This window comes from Heteronotia binoei, chromosome 2, assembly GCF_032191835.1.
Source record: "Heteronotia binoei isolate CCM8104 ecotype False Entrance Well chromosome 2, APGP_CSIRO_Hbin_v1, whole genome shotgun sequence".
Taxonomy (NCBI): Eukaryota; Metazoa; Chordata; class Lepidosauria; order Squamata; family Gekkonidae; genus Heteronotia; species Heteronotia binoei.
The window spans coordinates 177,156,093-177,175,300 of NC_083224.1; the positions used below are offsets into that span (position 1 = coordinate 177,156,093).

Sequence of the window (19,208 nt, forward strand, 5' to 3'; positions counted from 1 at the left end):
ACTCCCTATTCGGCCCTTGGGATTAGACCATGAGCTGATCAGGACTGTGTTTACCTTGCGCCAAACCGCTTGAACATCAGTCACACATAAGGGCTTAAGAGAAGCCATGTTAGATCAGGCCAACAGCCCATCCAGTCCAACACTCTGTATCACGCAGTGGCCAGAAAACTCAGGTGCCATCAGGAGGTCCATCAGTGGGGCCAGGACGCTAGAAGCCCTCCCACTGGTGTCCCTACCAGGCACCAAGAATACAGAGCATCACTTGCCCCAGACAGAGAGTTCCAGCAACAGGTTTGCAGTTGCTCTGATGGTCAGAAGCTGACTCTCAGTTGATCGGGGAAACATCTGGGAGTCAGGTTCTGATAATCAGGCACTTCCTTGTGTCCTATCCTTTTTGGAAAGTTTCAAGGTAGAGTCAGAAACTAACCCACCTGCCAGCTTGGAGCAGATAAGAGAAGATGCCAGTCTTTTCAGTTCCTTCCTGTGCTTTGGGTGGGGAGGGCCCAAAGCAATCAGCTTGTCATCTGCTCCCCCAAGTGGGAAGAGGTTGGTTACTAATGTTCTTCCCCTCTTGGGGAGGGGGGAAACAGAAGCAGTTAACTTCTGCAAGGCAGAAGGCTCAAAGAGAAGCTATGAATGGAGTATAGATGCATCAGCTTCTCTTCTTCCTGCTGAGTGCATGCAAGGTTTGGGGCACAGTGAGAAGTTTCCTGTTGATGCTGAAGTGGCACAGATTAAGAGCCCTTCAAACAATTGGGAAGGTGAGCTGAACTAGAGTGTTTGAGCATCTCTAATTCCAGGTAACAGTATAAGAGTTGGGGGCAGTTTTCCACAAGTCCTATGCTCAGCCTATGTGCTTGTCGTTTTGTGAGCATTTAGCAGAGGCTACCTTGCAAGTGGTGCAGAATGGTAAAGCTGTAGTACTGCAGACCGAGCTCTCTGCTCACAGCCTGAGTTCAATTTCGATAGAAGCTGGGTTCAGGTAGCCGGCTCCAGGTTGACTTAGCCTTCCATCCTTCTGAGGTCGGTAAAATGAGTACCCAGCTTGCTGGGGGGGGTGGAAAGTGTAAATGTAAGTGTAAAAGGCAATGGCAAACCACCCCGTAAAAACTCTGCCATGAAAACATCATGATGCGACATCACCCCAGAGTCAGAAATGACTGGCGCACAGGAGACTGCTTTTACCTTTTTTACCTTGTAAGTGTTACTCTGAAACTTTGTCTTTATCAAAAGTGTTGATCATGGCAGGCACTGACCTCTTGTGGTGAACGTCCAAATCTGCGTGTTCAGTTTCTGTCCTCTTATGCGGACAGATATTTGAAAAATCCCCATATTCCTTTTCGCCTACTCTTTATGGATTTCCCCCCCTTTCAGAAATTAACATCTCCTCCTCTCACATAAGACTAGCCCTTGGGGGGTTGTAAGGATGCCACATTAGACAAATAGTCTATCTTGGGGGGGCGGGGGGAGGTCCGCAGCATTTTTGCACCTGCAGGCATCTTTGGAATTCGGATGTATTTTAGTGGACACAGCTGCAAAAGAGCTGCCACACGAGATGAAGCCAGCCGTAAAATGGTTGCCGCAGCTAACCTTCAGTTCCACCGTGAAGATCCTTATACAGTGGTGGCAGCTATCGCCAAAGCAGCTTTTTAAAAAATGTGCACAGCAGTATAACAGGTTACAGGAACACTTTGTAGTAAGTGAAATAGTGTATATGATTTCAAATGCTCCCATAGAGCAATAAGAAAACAAAGCAGTAGCAACACGGTTCCCTTTGGCGAGTCATGTGGCAGGAAAAAAAGAACCCCCAGTATAAGTAAACAATATATTCTTAATTTAAGTAATGAATAATTAATAATAGTAAAACTAAGTACCTGGTATTATATATAGTTTATTATTTAACGTTTAATGTTGGTCAATTTTATAACCATGTGTAAACAGACAATTGTAGTTCGATCTAATAATCTAAACAAGTAAAATGTAAAAGATGAAAAATACATAAATTGTTCTTTGAAAATCTGCACAGCTAGTCAGAAGCCCTGCTAGGCAAAAGCCCCACATGGCCCCACCCACTCTCTAAAAACACTTGGCAAGCACCAGGGCTTTTTTGTAGCAGGAACTCCTTTGCATATTAGGCCACATGCCCCTGATGTAGCCAATCCTCCTGGAGCTTACAGTAGGCCCTGTACTAAGACCCCTGTACGTTCATGGAGGATTGGCTACATCGGGGGCGTGGCCTAATATGCAGAGGAGTTCCTGCTACAAAAAAGCCCTGGCAAGCACCAGATTGGGGAACGCTGGTCCACCTGCAGCTGCTGGAATGCTCTTGGGTTAACCATAGCTATCTCAGGAGTTGTCCTTGAAAGGGCAGCTGCTGTGAGAGCCCTATCAGCCCCACCCACCTCACAGGGTGTCTGTTGTGGGGGGAGAAGATATAGGAGATTGTAAGCCGCTCTGAGTCTCTGATTCAGAGAGAAGGGCAGGATATAAATCTGCTATCGTCTTATTTTTATTATTCAGTATCCTGTTTCCAACAGCAGCCAATCAGATGCTTCTGGGAAGCCCACCGTTAAGGCCCACTGGTTACAACCTTCACCTGTTGACTGTCCCCTTTCTAGCTTCTTACAACAGAGGCCTTCTGCCTCTGAGCCTGGGTCATCCAATGCTTCTCCACAAAATTCTAGCTTGTGAAACTCATTTCCACAAGGCATTAGTAATGGATGCTAGTTCAGATGGCTGTACAAAGGGGGTTAGACATATTAATGAAGGAGGAGAAGAGGCCTGTCTACATTAGCCACAGTGGCTAAATGGAAGCGCTCTGCCCTTGAATGCCAGCTACTGAGGGACAGGGCAGCAGCAGGACAAAACTGTCAGTTTCCTGCCTAGTTTGTGGGCTTTCCATCAGGGCTTCTGTTGAAACAGGATACTGGACCTGTTGACCTCACAGAGCTCTACTGGGGTTCTTCTGGAGGGAGGCACCACACTATCACTTCCAGAAAAGATCCATACGTTTCCAGCCCTGTGAGCTTAGGCTTGTGCTTATATTCCTTGGCGGGTTTGCAGTATTCAGAATAAGAACACAGCAGTGTTCTGGTTATGTGGCTCAAAGGTCCTGTCAGCAAAAATAGTTGGCTCTTGGATGAATCTGCCACAATAGGACATGTCGAAGTTAAGCACCGCTCCACTGAGGACACATGCCAGACTTGTCATATTTTGCAGGACCATTTCAAGCTTACTCCTCTGTTCTCCCTCCTGTCCGCCTGGTCATATGGTGGCTTTTCTTTGGAGCAGCATTGGCCTTTGTTGCCTAAAGCGGTGGGGACTCGGGGATGACTTTCTTTTTGCCGCTTCTCTTCCCCTCTTCCAGTTTATGGCATCATCGGGATCTTTTGCCTGGCTGCTTCAGTTGGCCTCTACAGCTGCCTTTCTCCATTTGTCCGGAGGTTCCCTTGGGGAAAATGCAGGTACGTGGTATCGTTATTGTGTGCATCTTCTCTGTGTGCATAAAGCATAGTGATCTGTGCTCCCAGTGACGCCATTCATCTGGCTTTCAGAGTTCCTGATAACAACCTGCCGTACTTTCACAAGCGTCCGCAGGTCCGGATGCTGCTCTTGGCTCTCTTCTGTGTCGCCGTCAGCGTGGTCTGGGTAGTCTTCCGAAATGAGGACCAGTAAGTTTGCGATGCATTTACTGTTCAGTCTTCAAACTTTGATGCTGCAGTTTTTGCCTGTGTCCCTCGAGGACAGGGGTGGCCAAACTGTGGCTCAGGAACCACATGTGGCTCTTTCACACATATTGTGTGGCTCCAAAAACCCCGCTGCCCCACTAGTTGGCTTTGAGAAGGCATTTGTGTCTTTAAATCACTTCTCCAAACCAAGCCAGCCAGCGGCTTGGAGAATACATTTAAAACTAAAGTTGCTTAACCACTACACCAAATTGTTTCCGGTGGGGGAAATAGTCTGAGCCAGGGTTCTCGTCTTAGAGTGAGGGCCTGGGGCTTCTGCACAGCCCCTTGCCCTGCTCTCCTCTCCAACGTGGCTCTTCTCGCTCTAGGTGGGCCTGGGTCCTCCAAGATGCCCTGGGAATTGCCTTTTGCCTTTACATGCTGAAAACCATCCGCTTGCCAACATTCAAGGTAAGCCCAAGGGGCAGGTTGGGATGGAGACTGTGGCATGTTGAGGGCTGGTGTCCAAGTTCAGGTTGAGGAGACCAAGCGTATTAGAAAAGGGTTTCTCTCCAATGTGTGAGCTGGAATGCCTCTTCCATGGGCAGCAGACATCTTCTTGGAAAGAATGCCTCTTCCTTGAGCAGCAGGGATGCCTCTTCCATGAGCTGCAGACTTCTTGGAAGAAGCATTCCCTCCAGCATGAGAAAGTAGGGAACAATAGGAGGTTGAGGCTGTAATTAGAGGTATTCCCTCCTGTATTTGTGTCTCTTTAGCTGGCATTTGCCATCCATAGTCTTTTTTAACAAGTACTTGAATTAATAACACTTAAAATGTCCATTGCCTGATTAATTGAGGGTGGCTGTTTTCCCCCCAGTTGATCAGAAGGTTTTCAATTGATCACACAATGCAGGTCTAAAAATGATCACTTTCTAACACTGAATGAGTCAGGCTGGGGGCAGTGGCATTGATCTGTGGTTTTGCGGCATCCTTTATTTTTGGGAGATCAAGTGTCCTTTTATTAAGATATGCAAAGTGATTCTTGTGTCTTTTTCTCCCTCTAGGGCTGTACTTTGCTTCTCGTAGTGCTGTTTGTGTACGACGTTTTCTTTGTGTTCATTACACCATATTTCACTGAGGTACGTGGCGTTTGCCTGGGGATTGGCACAGTGTTCCCTAGAGGTTTTAGATATATGCTCTGGACCAGGGGTCTCCAACACACAGGTGCCCACCAATACTTTTCCTGGCATCCACCAAGTCTTTTAGAAAGTGGGCGGGGAAATATGGTGCTTTTGCCCACTATGGCTTCTGATTGGACATTGTTTGGCTGTGCTGATGTTGTTTCAGTTGGGGCTGCCACTACAGTGTCGGGTTTATTCTCCTTCCAAGTGTATTTTTTAAAAATACTGCTCTTCTCCCTTGCACTTGTGCTTTCCATGTCTGTGTGGCTCTGCCTCTTAAAGCAGCCATTTTATAGCAGGCTTTGCTTCCTAAAGCAGCCATTTTGCAGTTGCACCCCCACCACCTTGCATCGGAATTCTGGAGGTTCGAAAAGGTTGGGCTGTGCAAATTGTACCCGTTCCTTGTGCTTGCGTTACCCAGTCAAAGCATTACATCACAGAACAGTCATTTGTACCGAAATATGGGGAGGGGTTTCTCTTTTTTCTCTCTGCATGCATAAGGGTTGAGAGAGTGTGTTTCATTCATTTCTTGCAAAGTGGAGAAGGGCAGGAGCTGCCAGTTGCACAGTCTGGCCAAGCACGAGAAAATTGGTAGGTCTCTGTTTTTGTAGCTGTTGGAGGAGAGAACTGGGCACGATGCTGATCCCAAAGGCGTCACAAGGCTGGATGGCTTTGGAATCCTTCTGTACTCTCTATCAATGTCCAAATTTTACCGTGACGTACTTTGCGAGCGCCTCCGGGCAGTATAACGCAAGCAGGAGGGCAGCAGGTCAAACTCAAAAGGAAAGGAAATGTCAGGCTTTGATTCTTCCTCTTTTGAGATTTGGCCTCGCGGCACCCCCAGCCCTTGAATGATAACTCCTATTTTCCTGCATTTGTTGACCCGAATTGCGGCAGTCACCAAAAATACCTTGTGCGTGCCCAGACGCACATTTTATCCCATTATCCTTGATCCCTTGATGACAGTTTCAATTATGCTCACTACGCACAAAGTTATCTTTATTAATGTAAGGACATCGCAGGGTGAAATACTCAGTGTTTGTACGTCAGAGAAAGGGGGAAGGGGTGCTTCACTGTAAACAAACAGTGCCGTCTTTTCTGGCAGCCTACTCTGTAACTGTTTATTACTTCAGAAGTAGGGGCTCCTGTACTTGTCCTCCAGAGAAGAAAAGGAGGATGTCTTGGGGGAGGAAGAGAAGGTGTTGGGGGTGGGAGTGGCATCCCAAGCCAGAAGGGATTCTCGGCGTTGCAGAGGATCGAGTACAAGGGAACGAGTGAGTTTCGTGGGGCCATAGCCAGCAGGGGGGCACAAGGGTGTCCCCTATAGTATCTGAAACACCCCTACCCAATCTTCCCTTTCAGTGAAAGACTGGCTGGGGGCAAGGTTCCCTTTAGCACGAGCACGTGAGCAAATGCGCACAGATCTTCACTGGTCTGCTCACAGCTTTTCAGTCTAAACGCACAGATGCTTCCTCTGGGCTAGGTTTGCATGATAGTCAAATGTAGGCTTGCTCACAACCTTAATGCTGGTAGCTCACACAGTAGAATTTTTGCCCACTAGAATCTCCAGCTTAGAGAGAACACTAGCTGGGAGTGCTACAGATTCTACAAAGGGGGGAACTGCCTCTGTGCCCCCCTGCTAGCTACGGCCCTGGGGTTTCATTTCCAAGGCTGTCAGTCCTAACGTCTGCTCTCTTTCCCCAAAACTCCATTTTTGGTTTAAGTTCTGGAGTTTCTGGGAAGGAGCCCTTGCCTCTTCATCGTCCTACTGTTGGTCCCTGATCCTCTAAACAGGTAGGAGTTTGGAAAATTATTATTTTTTTTAAAAAAATGAACTGACTGGATTCTTTCCCCTCCATTTCTTTCAGACCGGGGAGAGCATCATGGTGGAGGTGGCAGCTGGCCCAACCGACTCGGCCACTCATGAAAAGGTGGGGCTGGGGCTTGGGGGTTTCTAAAGAGTGGCCCCAAGGCAAGATAAGATGTGGCTGTGGCAAGTGACTGGTCTCTTTCAGAGCTTCAAAGCAGTCCTGCAGCATCTTTCTGCCAAAGAGCTGATTCTTGAAACATTGATCTCAGACACAAGTGGCTCACGTCTTTCTTCTCTCTTCCATTTTATTCTCACAGAAAACTTGTGAGAATGTGCAACTTGCCCAAGGTCACCCAGTGAGCTTCCACGGCAGAGTGAGGATATGAACCTGTGTCTCCTGGGTCCTAGTCTGATACTCTAACTACAACGTCAGACTGGTTCTCCTGTGGAGGGGAGGGGCGCCCCTTGAGAAGTGCTAGGAAAATGATTTTGGAACCACAGGGGGCTGAGGTGAAGAAAACTTCAGAAGCTCCCGACGGCGTCGTCAGTACAGGGCTGGTGGAGTTTTCCAATTTCTTGGGGAGCTTCACAGCTAGTATGCTGGGGCTGCATCAGTTACTGGAACCCCAATCCCCATTTTCAAAAGCAAAAAACTGGGGACTTGTTCTGTACCCACTGGAGCAGCTCTATTGAGGCACTCTGTGGCATAACTGGGCCAGCTCGGGATTGGTGCTGCCTTGGATTGTGCTTATGCAGCTGGGTGGATGGAGTCTGGAAAGTCTTTCAATAACCTTCCCCAATCCACTGATTATTAGAGATGGTTTTCAGGGGCTGGGGGCGGGGGCGGTAGACAGCATAACACAGGTCCATTGCCCTCCTTCTCTGTCAGGTTTTCCCTTCATGGCAGCCTGTCTCCAACTATTGACCATGATAGCTGTGAGGGACTTCTATGTTCAGTCTCTGTTCAGCAGTGGAGACAGGCCTTGGTACCCTTCTCACGGGCTTCCTGGAGACATCCAGCCACCCACTGTGGGCACCCGAATGTCTGAAAAGCTGGGCCTAGCAGGGCTCTCTTACATTCTGGTTTAAAACATAATTAGACTTGTCCTTGAAAGAGAGGTCTACATAGTGGTGGTGAAAAATGGCTTCAAGTCACAGCTGACAGACAGCGCGCCATAAGGTTTTCAAGGCAGGTGATGAACAGGTGGTTTGCCATTGCCTGCCTCTGTGTTTTCCTGGGCTTCCTTGGCGGTCTCTCATCCAAGTACTAACCCTGACTCAACCTGCTTAGCTTCTGATGAGATCGGGCTAGCCTGGGCCATCCCAGGTACACGGCAGCTCCATGGGATCTCCATGTTCAGGAGCAGCCTATCACTGCATGCCATTTGCCAAGGAGACCGGGTCAACCAGAGAGCCCTTTTTGGGGTGGATCCCCCTCCAAACCTTCATGCCCTGCTGGTGGATTTCCTGGAGGCAACTGATTCTCCACCACGGGAAATAATCGTAAATAAAAATCTGTCCAGGCATTTAACTTCCCTAAGGAGCACTTATTTTATCTTTTATCTTTCAAAGCTGCCCATGGTGTTGAAGGTCCCGAGGCTCAATTTCTCACCACTGGCGCTCTGTGACAGGCCGTTCTCACTTCTCGGATTCGGGGACATTCTAGTTCCAGGTACATTCTCTTCTTCTGAACTTGCTTTGGGACTTAACAGCAGTCGAGATTCCTACCTCATCTCCGGTTTCTCCCATCTGGCACCTGCTCTTGGGTTCTGTTTCTCAGAGATGCTAAGGTTTTACACTTATTAACCCTTCTGGCTGCGAAGGTCATCTTGATGCCATCTGAGAAGGAAAGGGGCAATCACTCAGTTGTCGGGGATACCTGCTTTGGTTTCAAAAGTTCACTGGGTCAGTGCTCAGTATCTCCATTTAGAAAGGAACTATTTTGGGCGGCTAATACTCTTTATCAGGATACCTTTTTTAAAAAGGCAAAATATAAAATCCATATTTTTTTTTCTCTTCAACTGGAGTAAAATTCTAAAACAATAAACATGATAGGCAATTAAAGGAAATCTATCTTTGACTCTTCCAATTGCAAGCTGCAATTCTAAAAGAATGTTTATAAAGTTCTAAATGTTTTGTACGTGTGGTACTTAACACCACAGAAGTTAGTCAGAATTTTTAAGGACAAAAACGCCTCAGTGTTGAAAATGTGGGCACAAATCAGCTAATTACCATTCTCGTCATGACCAATTTGGTTCTATCTTCTGGACAAGAGTTTTTAATGAGATTGTATGTCTGAAAGGAATATCAGTACCTAAAAGTTTCAAAACAGTGTTGTCGGCATTTATGCAAAAGTTCACTTCTAAACTAAGATCTCTTATGATTGCTGACATATTAACAGCCCTAAAATGATCATAGCTAAAAACTCTAGTGTGTTGCCAAATATTTTTTTGTCAAGAAACAGATTGAAAAGGTCTGGTGAAATTGGCTAAATTAACAGTGTGTTTACATCAAAAGGATGGAAAGTAGCAGGGCTTTTCTTGTAGCAGGAACTCTTTTACATATTAGGCCACATCCCCCTGATGTAGCCAATCCTCCTGGGGGTTACAGTAGGCCTTGTATTAAGAGCTCTGTCAGCTCTTGGAGGATTGGCTATATCAGGGCTAATATGCAAAGGTGTTCCTGCTACAAAAAAAGTCCTGGAACGTAGTCTAAACTTTTGTTTGCTCGTTGCTTGGGAACGTTTTGTACAGTTTTGGGAAACTATTCGTAGTTTGCGGATTGATGCTTACAACTTTTTTTCTCTTTAAATTTAGTAAAGAATCTGTTCTATTTGATTGTAATTTTGAAAAAGGACCTCTGGCATCAGGGCTGGCAAAGATCTCTGTCTGTCTCTGTGTAGGTGATTCAATCAGATACTCTGCCACTAAGGCACAGCCCTGCCCCAAGTAAGAGAGGACAAGTTGCCCCTTTACATGAACACATACGAAGCTGCCTTATACTGAACTAGACTCTTGGTCCATCACGGTTAGTATTGTCTACTCCGACTGGCAGCAGCTCTCCAGGGTCTCATGCAGAGGGCTTTCACATCACCTGCTGCCAGATCCTTTTAACTGGAGATGCTGGGGATTAAACCTGGGACCTTCTGTACAGCAGTGATGCTAGGTGCAGAGACCAATGATCAGGGGTGGAATTCTAGCAGCAGCTCCTTTGCATATTAGGCCACATACCTCTGATGTAGCCAATCCTGCAAGAGCTCACAAAACTTTCTTGTAAGCTCTTGGAGGACCGGCTACATCAGGGGTCTGTGGCCTAATATGCAAAGGAGCTGCTGCTAGAATTCCATCCCCTGCCAATGATGTGGCTGAGGTCAGGGCAAAAAATCTACAGCTGTGCTCTTCTGCTTTTCCTCAGTGGTACTATAGCTTGCTGGCGGAGCAGGTCCTTCACATACGGAGGGGCCCAAGTTCAGTCTCCATTCAAAGGCTCCCAGTAGCAGGTGCTGGAAAAAGTGTTTTAATAATAATAATAATAACTTTTTATTTCTATCCCGCCCTCCCCGCCAAGGCAGGCTCAGGGCGGCTCACAACATAAAATATTATACATCAATTATACTTATAAAATCATAGTTAAAACAGATTACAGATTATTAAAATTAACATTAACAATAAAGTGCTATAACATTAGATCTTCAATAGAATTCAGTAACTAAAAGCATTTTCAACGGCACTTCCTGGCTTGTCGTTAGTTGAAGGCTATTTTGAAGAGGTGGGTCTTACAGGCCCTACGGAATTGATCTAAGCATCGTAGGGCCCGTACCTCCTCCGGGAGTTGATTCCAGAGCAGTGGAGCTGCAATAGAGAAGGCCCGATCCCGGGTGGCCTTCAATCTGGCCTCCCTTGGCCCAGGGATATTCAGCTGGTTTTTTCCAGCTGACCTCAGCGCTCTCTGGGGCTCATATGGGGAGAGACGGTCCCTCAGGTTTTGGTGCCAGAGCCGTTGCCGCCGGTCAGAGGAGATGAGACAGTGCTATATGAAATGTACCACAAAGACCTGGCTCTGTCTCAGAAAGCTTTGCATGTGCAAAAATCTGCAGTGATGCTTCTCTGCTTTTAGAGCCACACCTTGGAGGTCAGGCACATGCTCTGCTTGCAAAGTGTTCCCAGTTCAGTCCTGGCATCTCCAGGAGCAGCTGCTGGGAAAGACCTTTCTCTGCCTGAGGTCTTGGAGAGCAGCTGCTAGTCAGAGGAAACAAGACAGAGCAAGGGTAGAAAGCAGCTTCACGTGTACAGGACCTGGGAGGTGTCCAGAGATACCCCTCTAGCAGAAGGAGAATGAATAGTTCACAGTGTGGACTTTGGGTTACCATCTGGTAGAACCTGGAACGGTGTGTGTGTTGAACAATTTCAGTGTACTATCAGTGGTCTTTTTCTTCCCTTAGGTCTCCTGGTGGCATACTGCCACCGATTTGACATCCAAGTCCAGTCATCCAGAGTATATTTTGTTGCCTGCACCACAGGTAAGCTTTGCTCCACCTGACGCATTGCCAGCTCTCTAAAAGCAGAGATGCATTCCTGATCACATCAGCACCATTTTGGGTTTTGACCTCCTTTCCAACCATCATGCAAGGAGAAAGCAATTTCCCCCCCCCCCCTCTTTTCCTATCGCATCTTGCTTAGCCAGCGCCTTGTTTCTCTGAGCCAGAAGGAAAGCTCTTTGAACACAGATTGAATTACAGCAACCTTGAATTGGCACGGTAGTAAGGTGCGTGGGTCCTCTCTTATTAAGGTCATTATATCTAATTCTGAACTGGCCTCTAGGACGTAGATCAGAAGATACACACAATGGAGCCAAGGACAGGTGGGGGGGTTGCTACAAGCCTGGTTGGGGTGGGGGGGTCCACAGTTTATAGAAAACCGCCCAAAATATAGAAGTAATACCTGCTTCTTTTAAGAAAAATGCACCACTGAGAACTTGTGCTGTGGGGTATCAGTAGCCACTTGGGGGTTGCTAGGCAACCCAAAGGCAACATAGGGGAGGATTCCAAGCATCACAGATCTCACAGAGCTATTCTCTCAAGAGCAGTTCTCTCAGAGCTCTCTCAGCCCTACCTGCCTTACAGGGTGTCCGTTGTGGGGAGAGGAAGGTAAGGAGATTGTAAGCCGCTCTGAGACTCTGGGTGAAGGGCAGGGTATGAATTCAATTCCTTCTCCTCTTACCACCACCACTAGCTGATAAAAAGTTGGTCACAAATCCCAGCAACAGGCAGAATTTTAAAAACGGTATTTACTTTAAATATGCACACCTCCTCCACAAAATAGAAGAAAGCTCACTGTTTCATATAGTATAAATGACACCTTTCCCTTCTCCAAAAGAGGAAAGACAGCTTCCTCAAAGTACCAAATATTCGAACTTGAACCCAATAGGAGAAGCCACAGATCTTAGCTGTAGCATTCAACAGACAATGGACAGACTTGCAAAGGTTTGCGGGCAAGTGGCTGTCTTAGAAGGCTTTTCTGCGTCTTTCCAGAGAAGGCAATCCCACACACCTCTCCTGGCAAGCCATTTAAAGGGTGGGAGCCTCTGTAGAGAAGACTCTGGCTCTTTGCATCATAGCAACCTCCTAAAAGAAAGACTGCTCTAATAGAGCTCTGAGCTTTTCCTTTTTTTTTTTTTCCCATGCTGCTTCTGCTGATGGTTTTTCCGTATTTCGTCAGCTTTGCAAGTTACTATTTTTGTAAGCTGTTTCATTAGGAAGTGTCATGGAAATCTTAAAAACTCATACCACCTCCTCTCATCCATCATAGGCTTTAAGGTTGCCCCCCAAGTACTATCTGAACAATTCCATCTCTGCAGTGTCTGAAGAATGTAGACCTTGCACCAAGAGGCATCCGTTTTGATGTAGGGCCCAAACTGTTAGGAGAGGGTTGAGGTTTAAGCAGTACTGTTCTGGGGCAATTAGTTGGATTTGGATTTGCTGTAATCCTTTCATGTGTAACCTCCTCCATTGCTTTCTATGATTGGCTTGGGCATAAGGCGGCTCGTTCATTTATTTGCAGTAACACCTTTTTCAGCTGTAACAATTCGCAGAGTCCTTGATGGTCATAGGAGGCTTGCCATTGAAAATGTGGCCAATTAAAGCCACGGTAGATAATTAAAATAAAGCAGATGAAACAGTAGCACAATGATGAAACTCCCAAATTGCTTGGGAGTGCACATTGTCCTCTCGCTACTCCATGAGAGCCGGCATGGTGTAGTGGTTAAGAGAGCGGTGGATTCTAATATGGAGAAGGGGGTTTGATTCCCCACTCCTCCTCAGGAAGCCTGCTGGGTGAGCTTGATCAGTCACGGTTCTCTCAGAACTCTCTCAGCCCCACTCACCTCACACGGTGCCCATTGTGAGGAGAGGAAGGGAAGGCGATTGTGAACCGCTTCAAGACTCCTTGAGATAAAGCCATGGTAATAAATACCTCCTCCTCCACCTAATCACTGTCTTCCAGCTGTCTCCCATGCAGAGGTGTGTCCCTCCTCTGTTGTCTTCCCCATTAGTCATCTTCAGAATCCTCTCTTGCAGGGGGGTGGTGAAGTGGTTAGAGCAGGGGTGGCCAAACTTGCTTAATGTAAGAGCCACATAGAACAAATGTCAGATCTTTGAGAGCCACAAGATATGAACATCAGAGCCGCAGTGAGGGAGGGAGAGGTGGAAGGAAAGATTTAACTTTAAATGCATTCTCCAAGCTGCCAGCTGGGGCTTGGCTTGGAGAAGTGATTTAAAGAGACAAATGCCCTCTCCAAGCCAGCCAATGGGGTAGTGGGAACTTCAAGAGCCACACAGTATGCATGAAAGAGCCACATGTGACTCCCAAGCCACAGTTTGGCCATTCCTGGGTTAGAGTATTAAACTAGGTCTCAAAGCGTCCAGTTCAAATCCTCCCTCAGCCGTGAAACTCACCAGGTGACCTTGGGCCAATCTACTGGCCTAGCCCCACCTCACAGGGTTATTGTGGGAGTGGGAGGAAACTGTATGCTGGGCTTGGAGTTGTTTGGCAGAAGAATGAGATAGAAATGTGATAGGCTGGGCAAGAACACTGTGGGAGAGGGGGTGTCTTCGGAGGCGTGTCTCTGTGCATTTCCCCCTTCTCCACTTTGACATCAGGTGGAGAATTAACTATGCAAAATGCAGCCGCTGTGCAAGGCTTTTTGCAAGCAGCCGCTCCACTTGTGCACCTGAAGGCTGGATTGTTCTTTCACTTGCCATACCAGCTTCTCGAATGCAGTTTTGCACCCAGCAGCTTCTGCTCTAGCTCACTGAGAGCCAGCTTGGTGTAGTTAAGAGCAGCAGACTCTAATCTGGAGAACCGGGTTTGATTCCCCACTCCTCCACATGAAGTCAGCTGGGTGACCTTGGGCCAGTCACAGTTCCCTCAGAACTCTCTTGACCCCGCCTACCTCACAGGCAGTGTTCTGTCGAAGCTGAGTTACTGTGAGCTAGCTCACAGTTTTTTTAGCCTCTAGCTCACACATTTTCATCTTAGCTCAGGAAGGATAGCCCCAGAGCTAAATAATTTCTGCAGTAGCTCACAGAGTAGAGTTTTTGCTCACAGGGCTCCACAGCTTGCCATTAGCAATACTCACAGGGGTATTGCTCACAGGATGTCTGTTGTGGGGAGCAGAAGGGAAGGCAATTGTAACCTGCTTTGAGACTCCTTTGGGTAGTGAAGAGCAAGGTATAAAACCAACTCTTCCTCTTCTTCATTCCTGCTAATGTTCAGAAATCTGGGAACAGCAAGCACCCTGTGGGCAAAAGCGTTCCCTGCCAGCCATCCCAAAGAAGCCTGGTTTTTTGGGCAGGGTTGGGTGGTGGGCAGACACACACACACCCCGTTCTAGAGAGGGCCCTCGAGCTGCTTCCTCTCACTGTGTCTCCTTTTTTCCCCTGTGGCAGCCTATGGCATTGGCCTCCTGGTAACCTTCGTGGCCCTGGCGCTGATGCAGAAAGGCCAGCCGGCGCTCCTCTACCTCGTGCCATGCACGCTCCTCACCAGCTTCGTCGTGGCCCTGTGTCGCAAGGAGCTGGGCATGTTCTGGACGGGCAGCGGCTTTGCGGTGAATACCAGTTTGCTATGAGTGTCTTCGAGAAATGCTAATGTTAGAAACCCGTAACTAGAATTAAAGTTGAGTAATACTACTGTTAGCATATTTTTTTAAAAAAGGGAAACGTCTGTTCTGCTTTTTCCTCAGCACCCCCATCCAGCTGTGCTCATTCTCCCCAAATCTTGGGAGAATGCTCTCTTCTCCCCTCCCAAGTTTTGCATTTCTGGCATGCAAATCACAACAGTGCATCAATGCTCTTAGTATGGAAAATAGGATTGAGAGAATTAGATAGTTAGCTTGCCCTACAAATAGCTGAAATGGTTGGGGAGGGCAGTTGACCCACAAATATCGAGTATTGAAACTGAGACAGTCTGTCTTGCAGTCCCCTGGGTTTGAACAGCAGCTGCAGTATGCATGTTAGGAACGTGTTCTGTAGTTACCATGGTGCAATGTGTGTTTCCTGGCCTGGCCAAATACAGAGCCCTGTACCTCCTACCCCCCTCTCCTGGGTTGTCTAGGAGCTGAAAGGTGTGCGTGTGGACTGCGAGCTGCCCTTAATACACTGTACTGTGTTTCCCTAACCTGGGGACAGCAGGTACTGTGCTGGCTGCTGTGAAAGATGCTTGTGCCAGGGTGGAGAGCAGGGATCCCCAACATGGTGCCTGCCAGTATTTCTCCAGTAGGGCCCTAACTTGGGTAGCCCAGACAAGGCCAGTCTTGTCAGATCTTGGAAGCTGAGCAGAGAATTCTGGCAAGTACTTGGATGGAAAGACTTCCATGGAATGCCAGCAGTCGGGAGGACAAGAGCATGCTTTATTCAGCCACCTCTCTGAATATCCTCCAGGCCCGCAGTAGGGGTCAGTATTGCACACATGATACAGAATATTTCTCCAGTGGGTGGGGCCAGATGGGGCTTCTGCTCAGTGGGGACTCTGATTGGCCAGTGGAGATCCTATTGACTGGGCAGATTAAAATAACATTGCTACAGCAGCATCTGCCTCCCAGGGTTGGTTTTACTCCCTCTCACTTCTTTCCCAGTGTATTTTTTTATTTTTTAATTATTCCTCTTGTCCCCTGCACTTGGGCTTCCTCTGTCCTTCCATGGTGGCACTTTGTGGATGCACCCACCATCCCATTCCAAAGGTGCCTACACGCTTTAAAAAGGGTGGGGACCCCTGAGGGAGAGTGAGCAGAGAGAGGCAGGCTGCTGCAAATAGGGAAGGTCTGACGTCTCCCTGGGGGAAGGAGTCAGCATCTAGGAGCAAGGTTTGGGCAGCAACCCCCCAATTACAGAATTGTACATCAAAATTGGTTTTGGGGTTGCCACAGAGAATATTCCTTCCGTCCCCCGCTTTTCTTTTTATGGCCAGTAAGCCCACCTTTCTGCTCCAAGGTCAGTTTGGGTTTTAGGCCCCCAAGGGGAAGACCGGGGATCCCGTAAAGTAGTGCGCGTTTGAAGCAGCTGCCACTTCCTTCGTCCTAATTGCGGTTTGTTCTTGTGCGTGCAGAAAGATCTACCTCATCCTCCCTTGGTGATCTCCCCCGTCAGCTGTCCCAAGCCCCCGAAGGAGGCGAACCCGCTGGTGTCTCAGCCCGAAGCAGACGAGCAGACGACCAACCCTACCCTCCACACCGAAGAGCCAGACAGCGGCCCATTGTCCAGCGGGGAGCCGCCGGCCTCCTCCCCAGGGGCGGAGGAGCAGACTGAGTCCAGCGAACAGGCGGGGTCCCCCACCCCATGCATAGAAGAACAGACTGCTCAGAAGGAAGGCACTCCCGAAAGCAAGAATGTCCCGGCGGAACAAAGTCAATCTGACTAGAAACGCCGGTTCCTCCTTGCCCAGTCTCTTCCACTTGTTTTTCCCCCCCTCTTCCTCCATCACAGACTAACTCAAGACTAAAACCAAGAACTGGTTTGGTCGCATCGGCGTTTAGCACAGAAGCGCATCACCAATCTGATCATCCAGCCGCCAGGAAACCTCTGTTTCAGAGTTCAGGACACAGATAATCTCTCACACTAATTTCTGCCCGTTGCCCCCTGCCCCCTCCCCTTGAATATGGTGCTTAATGAAGAAGGTTCTGGTAGAATTTCAGCGGTTGCTTAGATCACACCAGTTAGCAGATGCCTTTGTTTTCCCTTTCCCCTTTCATAATGCTGGGGTACTATTATAACATACTCCTTTTTAAAAAAAAAAATGTAGACAGTATTTTGCGCTTGCGTGGCTGTGATATTGCTTTAGCGTAGGTTAGGGCCGTGCGAGAAGAAAGCGTCGTGCGTCTCTGACCCGTAGGTGTTTTCCTGTTCTTTCAAAATAACTCCCTCACTTCCTCCAGGGAGATTTTGTTTCTTGTGTCTCTGTGCACATCCCCAACCTGGCTTAGGTACAAAACGGACAGGGGAATGAGCTGGGTTCTGGAAAGAATTTGATTGAGGTGAAGGGGCTCTGTGCCTTGCCATATCTGTGTTTGGATTGGATGCCATAGAAACAGAAGGTGTGATGTCAAGAGCATACAATATTCCGGGCAGGGCCCCTTGAGATGATGGCATTTAGTAGACGGATCTGTTCTGCTTTAGAAGGCCAGCTTCCTTCCCCTCTCCTCCGGTCCACCGAGTTAGCAAGCTGATGGAGGTAAATGTTTGCAGGAACCCCTTTCTCAGTTGATGCTTTTGGAATCCTCTTCCTTTTTGAACTTAGCAGGAGGCTGCTTTAGCAGGAGAGAGGTTTGTTTCCTGTGCCCAACCTGTTTCCGTGAGCTGATGTGCCCAGTGCCCTCTCCTTGGCAAGCAAGAGAAGGCAGGAGGGATGATGGTGGCTGCCCTTGGGAGTGAAGTGAAGCTTGCTGCCTCTGTGGATTGAAAGTGGAAGGGTCTGCTGCTGTCACACGGGAGCCCCTTGAAATCTCAGCAAGCGCTTGAGATCTCAGCCAAGCCTTTCTTGGGAGGAGCCACTTAAGCAATGGGAGGGGAAGGTCTTTTTGTGCCGCATATCCGCCGCCTAGGTTCTTCCCACATTTCCATGTCTGTCCCACCAAGAGGCAAGTCGCTTTGAATTTGAACCCTCTTTCCTGGTTGCTTGGGCAAGCCTGGACCAAACGTCTTGCATTGAAGTCTGCCGAAATTCAGGACGTTTTGATTTGAGTGTTTCCCAAGTCACCTTAAGAAAACCAAACAGCGGCTTACAACCTTGAAATGCGTACTTTGACGAGGTGCTACAGTGGTTTATGAAAAAGGGGCTGATCTTGAATGTGGAGGGGGGGGTGGAGGCAGGGAAATGCTTCCCTGCTTAGCTAATACTGCCCTTAAAAGAGCAGCAGGATTAATGCCGTTTTGCTGCTCTTTTGGGACTTGAAAAGGCGGGGAACGGGCCTAAACCAGTGGCACTTTCAAATTGCTTAACAACCGGTGTCGGCTTCCACAGGTCTGACCTGTGGATGCCTCCGTTTGTGGTTCGGCCCTTGGATGTTGGGAAAGTGAGGAATCTCTCCTCAAGATAGATCAGGGCGGGGAGGGGTGCGTGAGTTTCCCCAGACCTCTTTAGAACTCGTTGTCCTGAGGCTGCCACCTCTGTGGGTCTTTGTGCGTCTCTCTCTCCATTATTGTGTTGTGTGTCCACGTACTCTTTGTTTTTGTTTTCCAGACTGTAGCACTGTAATCTGTGTATAAAGGTTTCACCAGCTTCTGCCGACTTTTTCTGGTGACACTACCAACTCCAGTCCACCAGGTTGCCTCGGCTTTGAGCCAAACGGAGGGGAGGGGGGCTTGTCTGGGGAGGCGTTTTTTTCCTAGGCCTCAGCCCAGAGGGAAAGTGAACCCCTTTTTTTGGCACAGCCTTGCTCCTGGGCAGAACGTGGCGGACGGTAAACGGAACCAGCTGTCGCTTGAGCAGAATGACGGACGCTTGTCTTAGACACTACAGGATTTATGCCTTAATTTAAGCCATTTTATAAATAATGTATATGAAACTTTCATTTTACAAAAACAGGTTAAACAATAAACTTGACAAAAATCAGGTTATTCAGACTTTGAGGCCGGCCATTGTGGTTTTGAAATTGGTCTTTTTGTCTTTGTTTTCTCCTGGAATCTCTTTCCGTCTGGGGGTTTAATTCTCAGGCTTTCTTGGGAGTGGGGGGTTGTGAAGAGTTGTTCTACGTAGTTGAAGGTGTGTGTTTGGGCATCCCAGAATTAGGGAGCGCTGCTAAGCAACCTCTGTTGGGTTTTGCTCTTCCTTTTCCAAGTCCGGCTACAAAACACACGTGGGGAGGGCAAAGCAGATTTGGCACCACCGATCACAAGTGTTTCAGTAGTGACATAAAACTCTTAATTCCACAGTTGAATAACTTAACTCCCTTGGGCTGTGTGATTTGAGATGTTCTACACAGCAATTCATACAACAAAATATGGTTCTCATGTTTCAGAAATCTATACCACTGTGATTTATGTCACATTTGAAGCTTGAT

At 47.9% G+C, this 19,208-nt stretch overlaps 1 protein-coding gene across 2 annotated transcripts in view; it reads left to right on the forward strand.

Moving 5' to 3' along the window:
* SPPL2B (signal peptide peptidase like 2B) overlaps nt 1-18,777 on the forward strand; it is a 37,638-nt gene extending 18,861 nt beyond the window's left edge. The window contains exons 7-15 of one of the 2 annotated variants that reach the window (XM_060232530.1): nt 3,368-3,464; nt 3,555-3,671; nt 4,055-4,136; nt 4,730-4,804; nt 6,715-6,777; nt 8,229-8,328; nt 11,098-11,175; nt 14,602-14,762; nt 16,259-18,777. In XM_060232530.1, the coding sequence (XP_060088513.1) occupies nt 3,368-3,464; nt 3,555-3,671; nt 4,055-4,136; nt 4,730-4,804; nt 6,715-6,777; nt 8,229-8,328; nt 11,098-11,175; nt 14,602-14,762; nt 16,259-16,570 (1,085 nt within the window). In that variant the 3' untranslated portion in view covers nt 16,571-18,777. Of the gene's footprint in view, nt 1-3,367; nt 3,465-3,554; nt 3,672-4,054; nt 4,137-4,729; nt 4,805-6,714; nt 6,778-8,228; nt 8,329-11,097; nt 11,176-14,601; nt 14,831-16,258 lie in introns of both variants that reach the window. The other variant, XM_060232531.1, reaches the window with a different exon arrangement.
* Nucleotides 18,778-19,208: the final 431 nt, after the last annotated feature.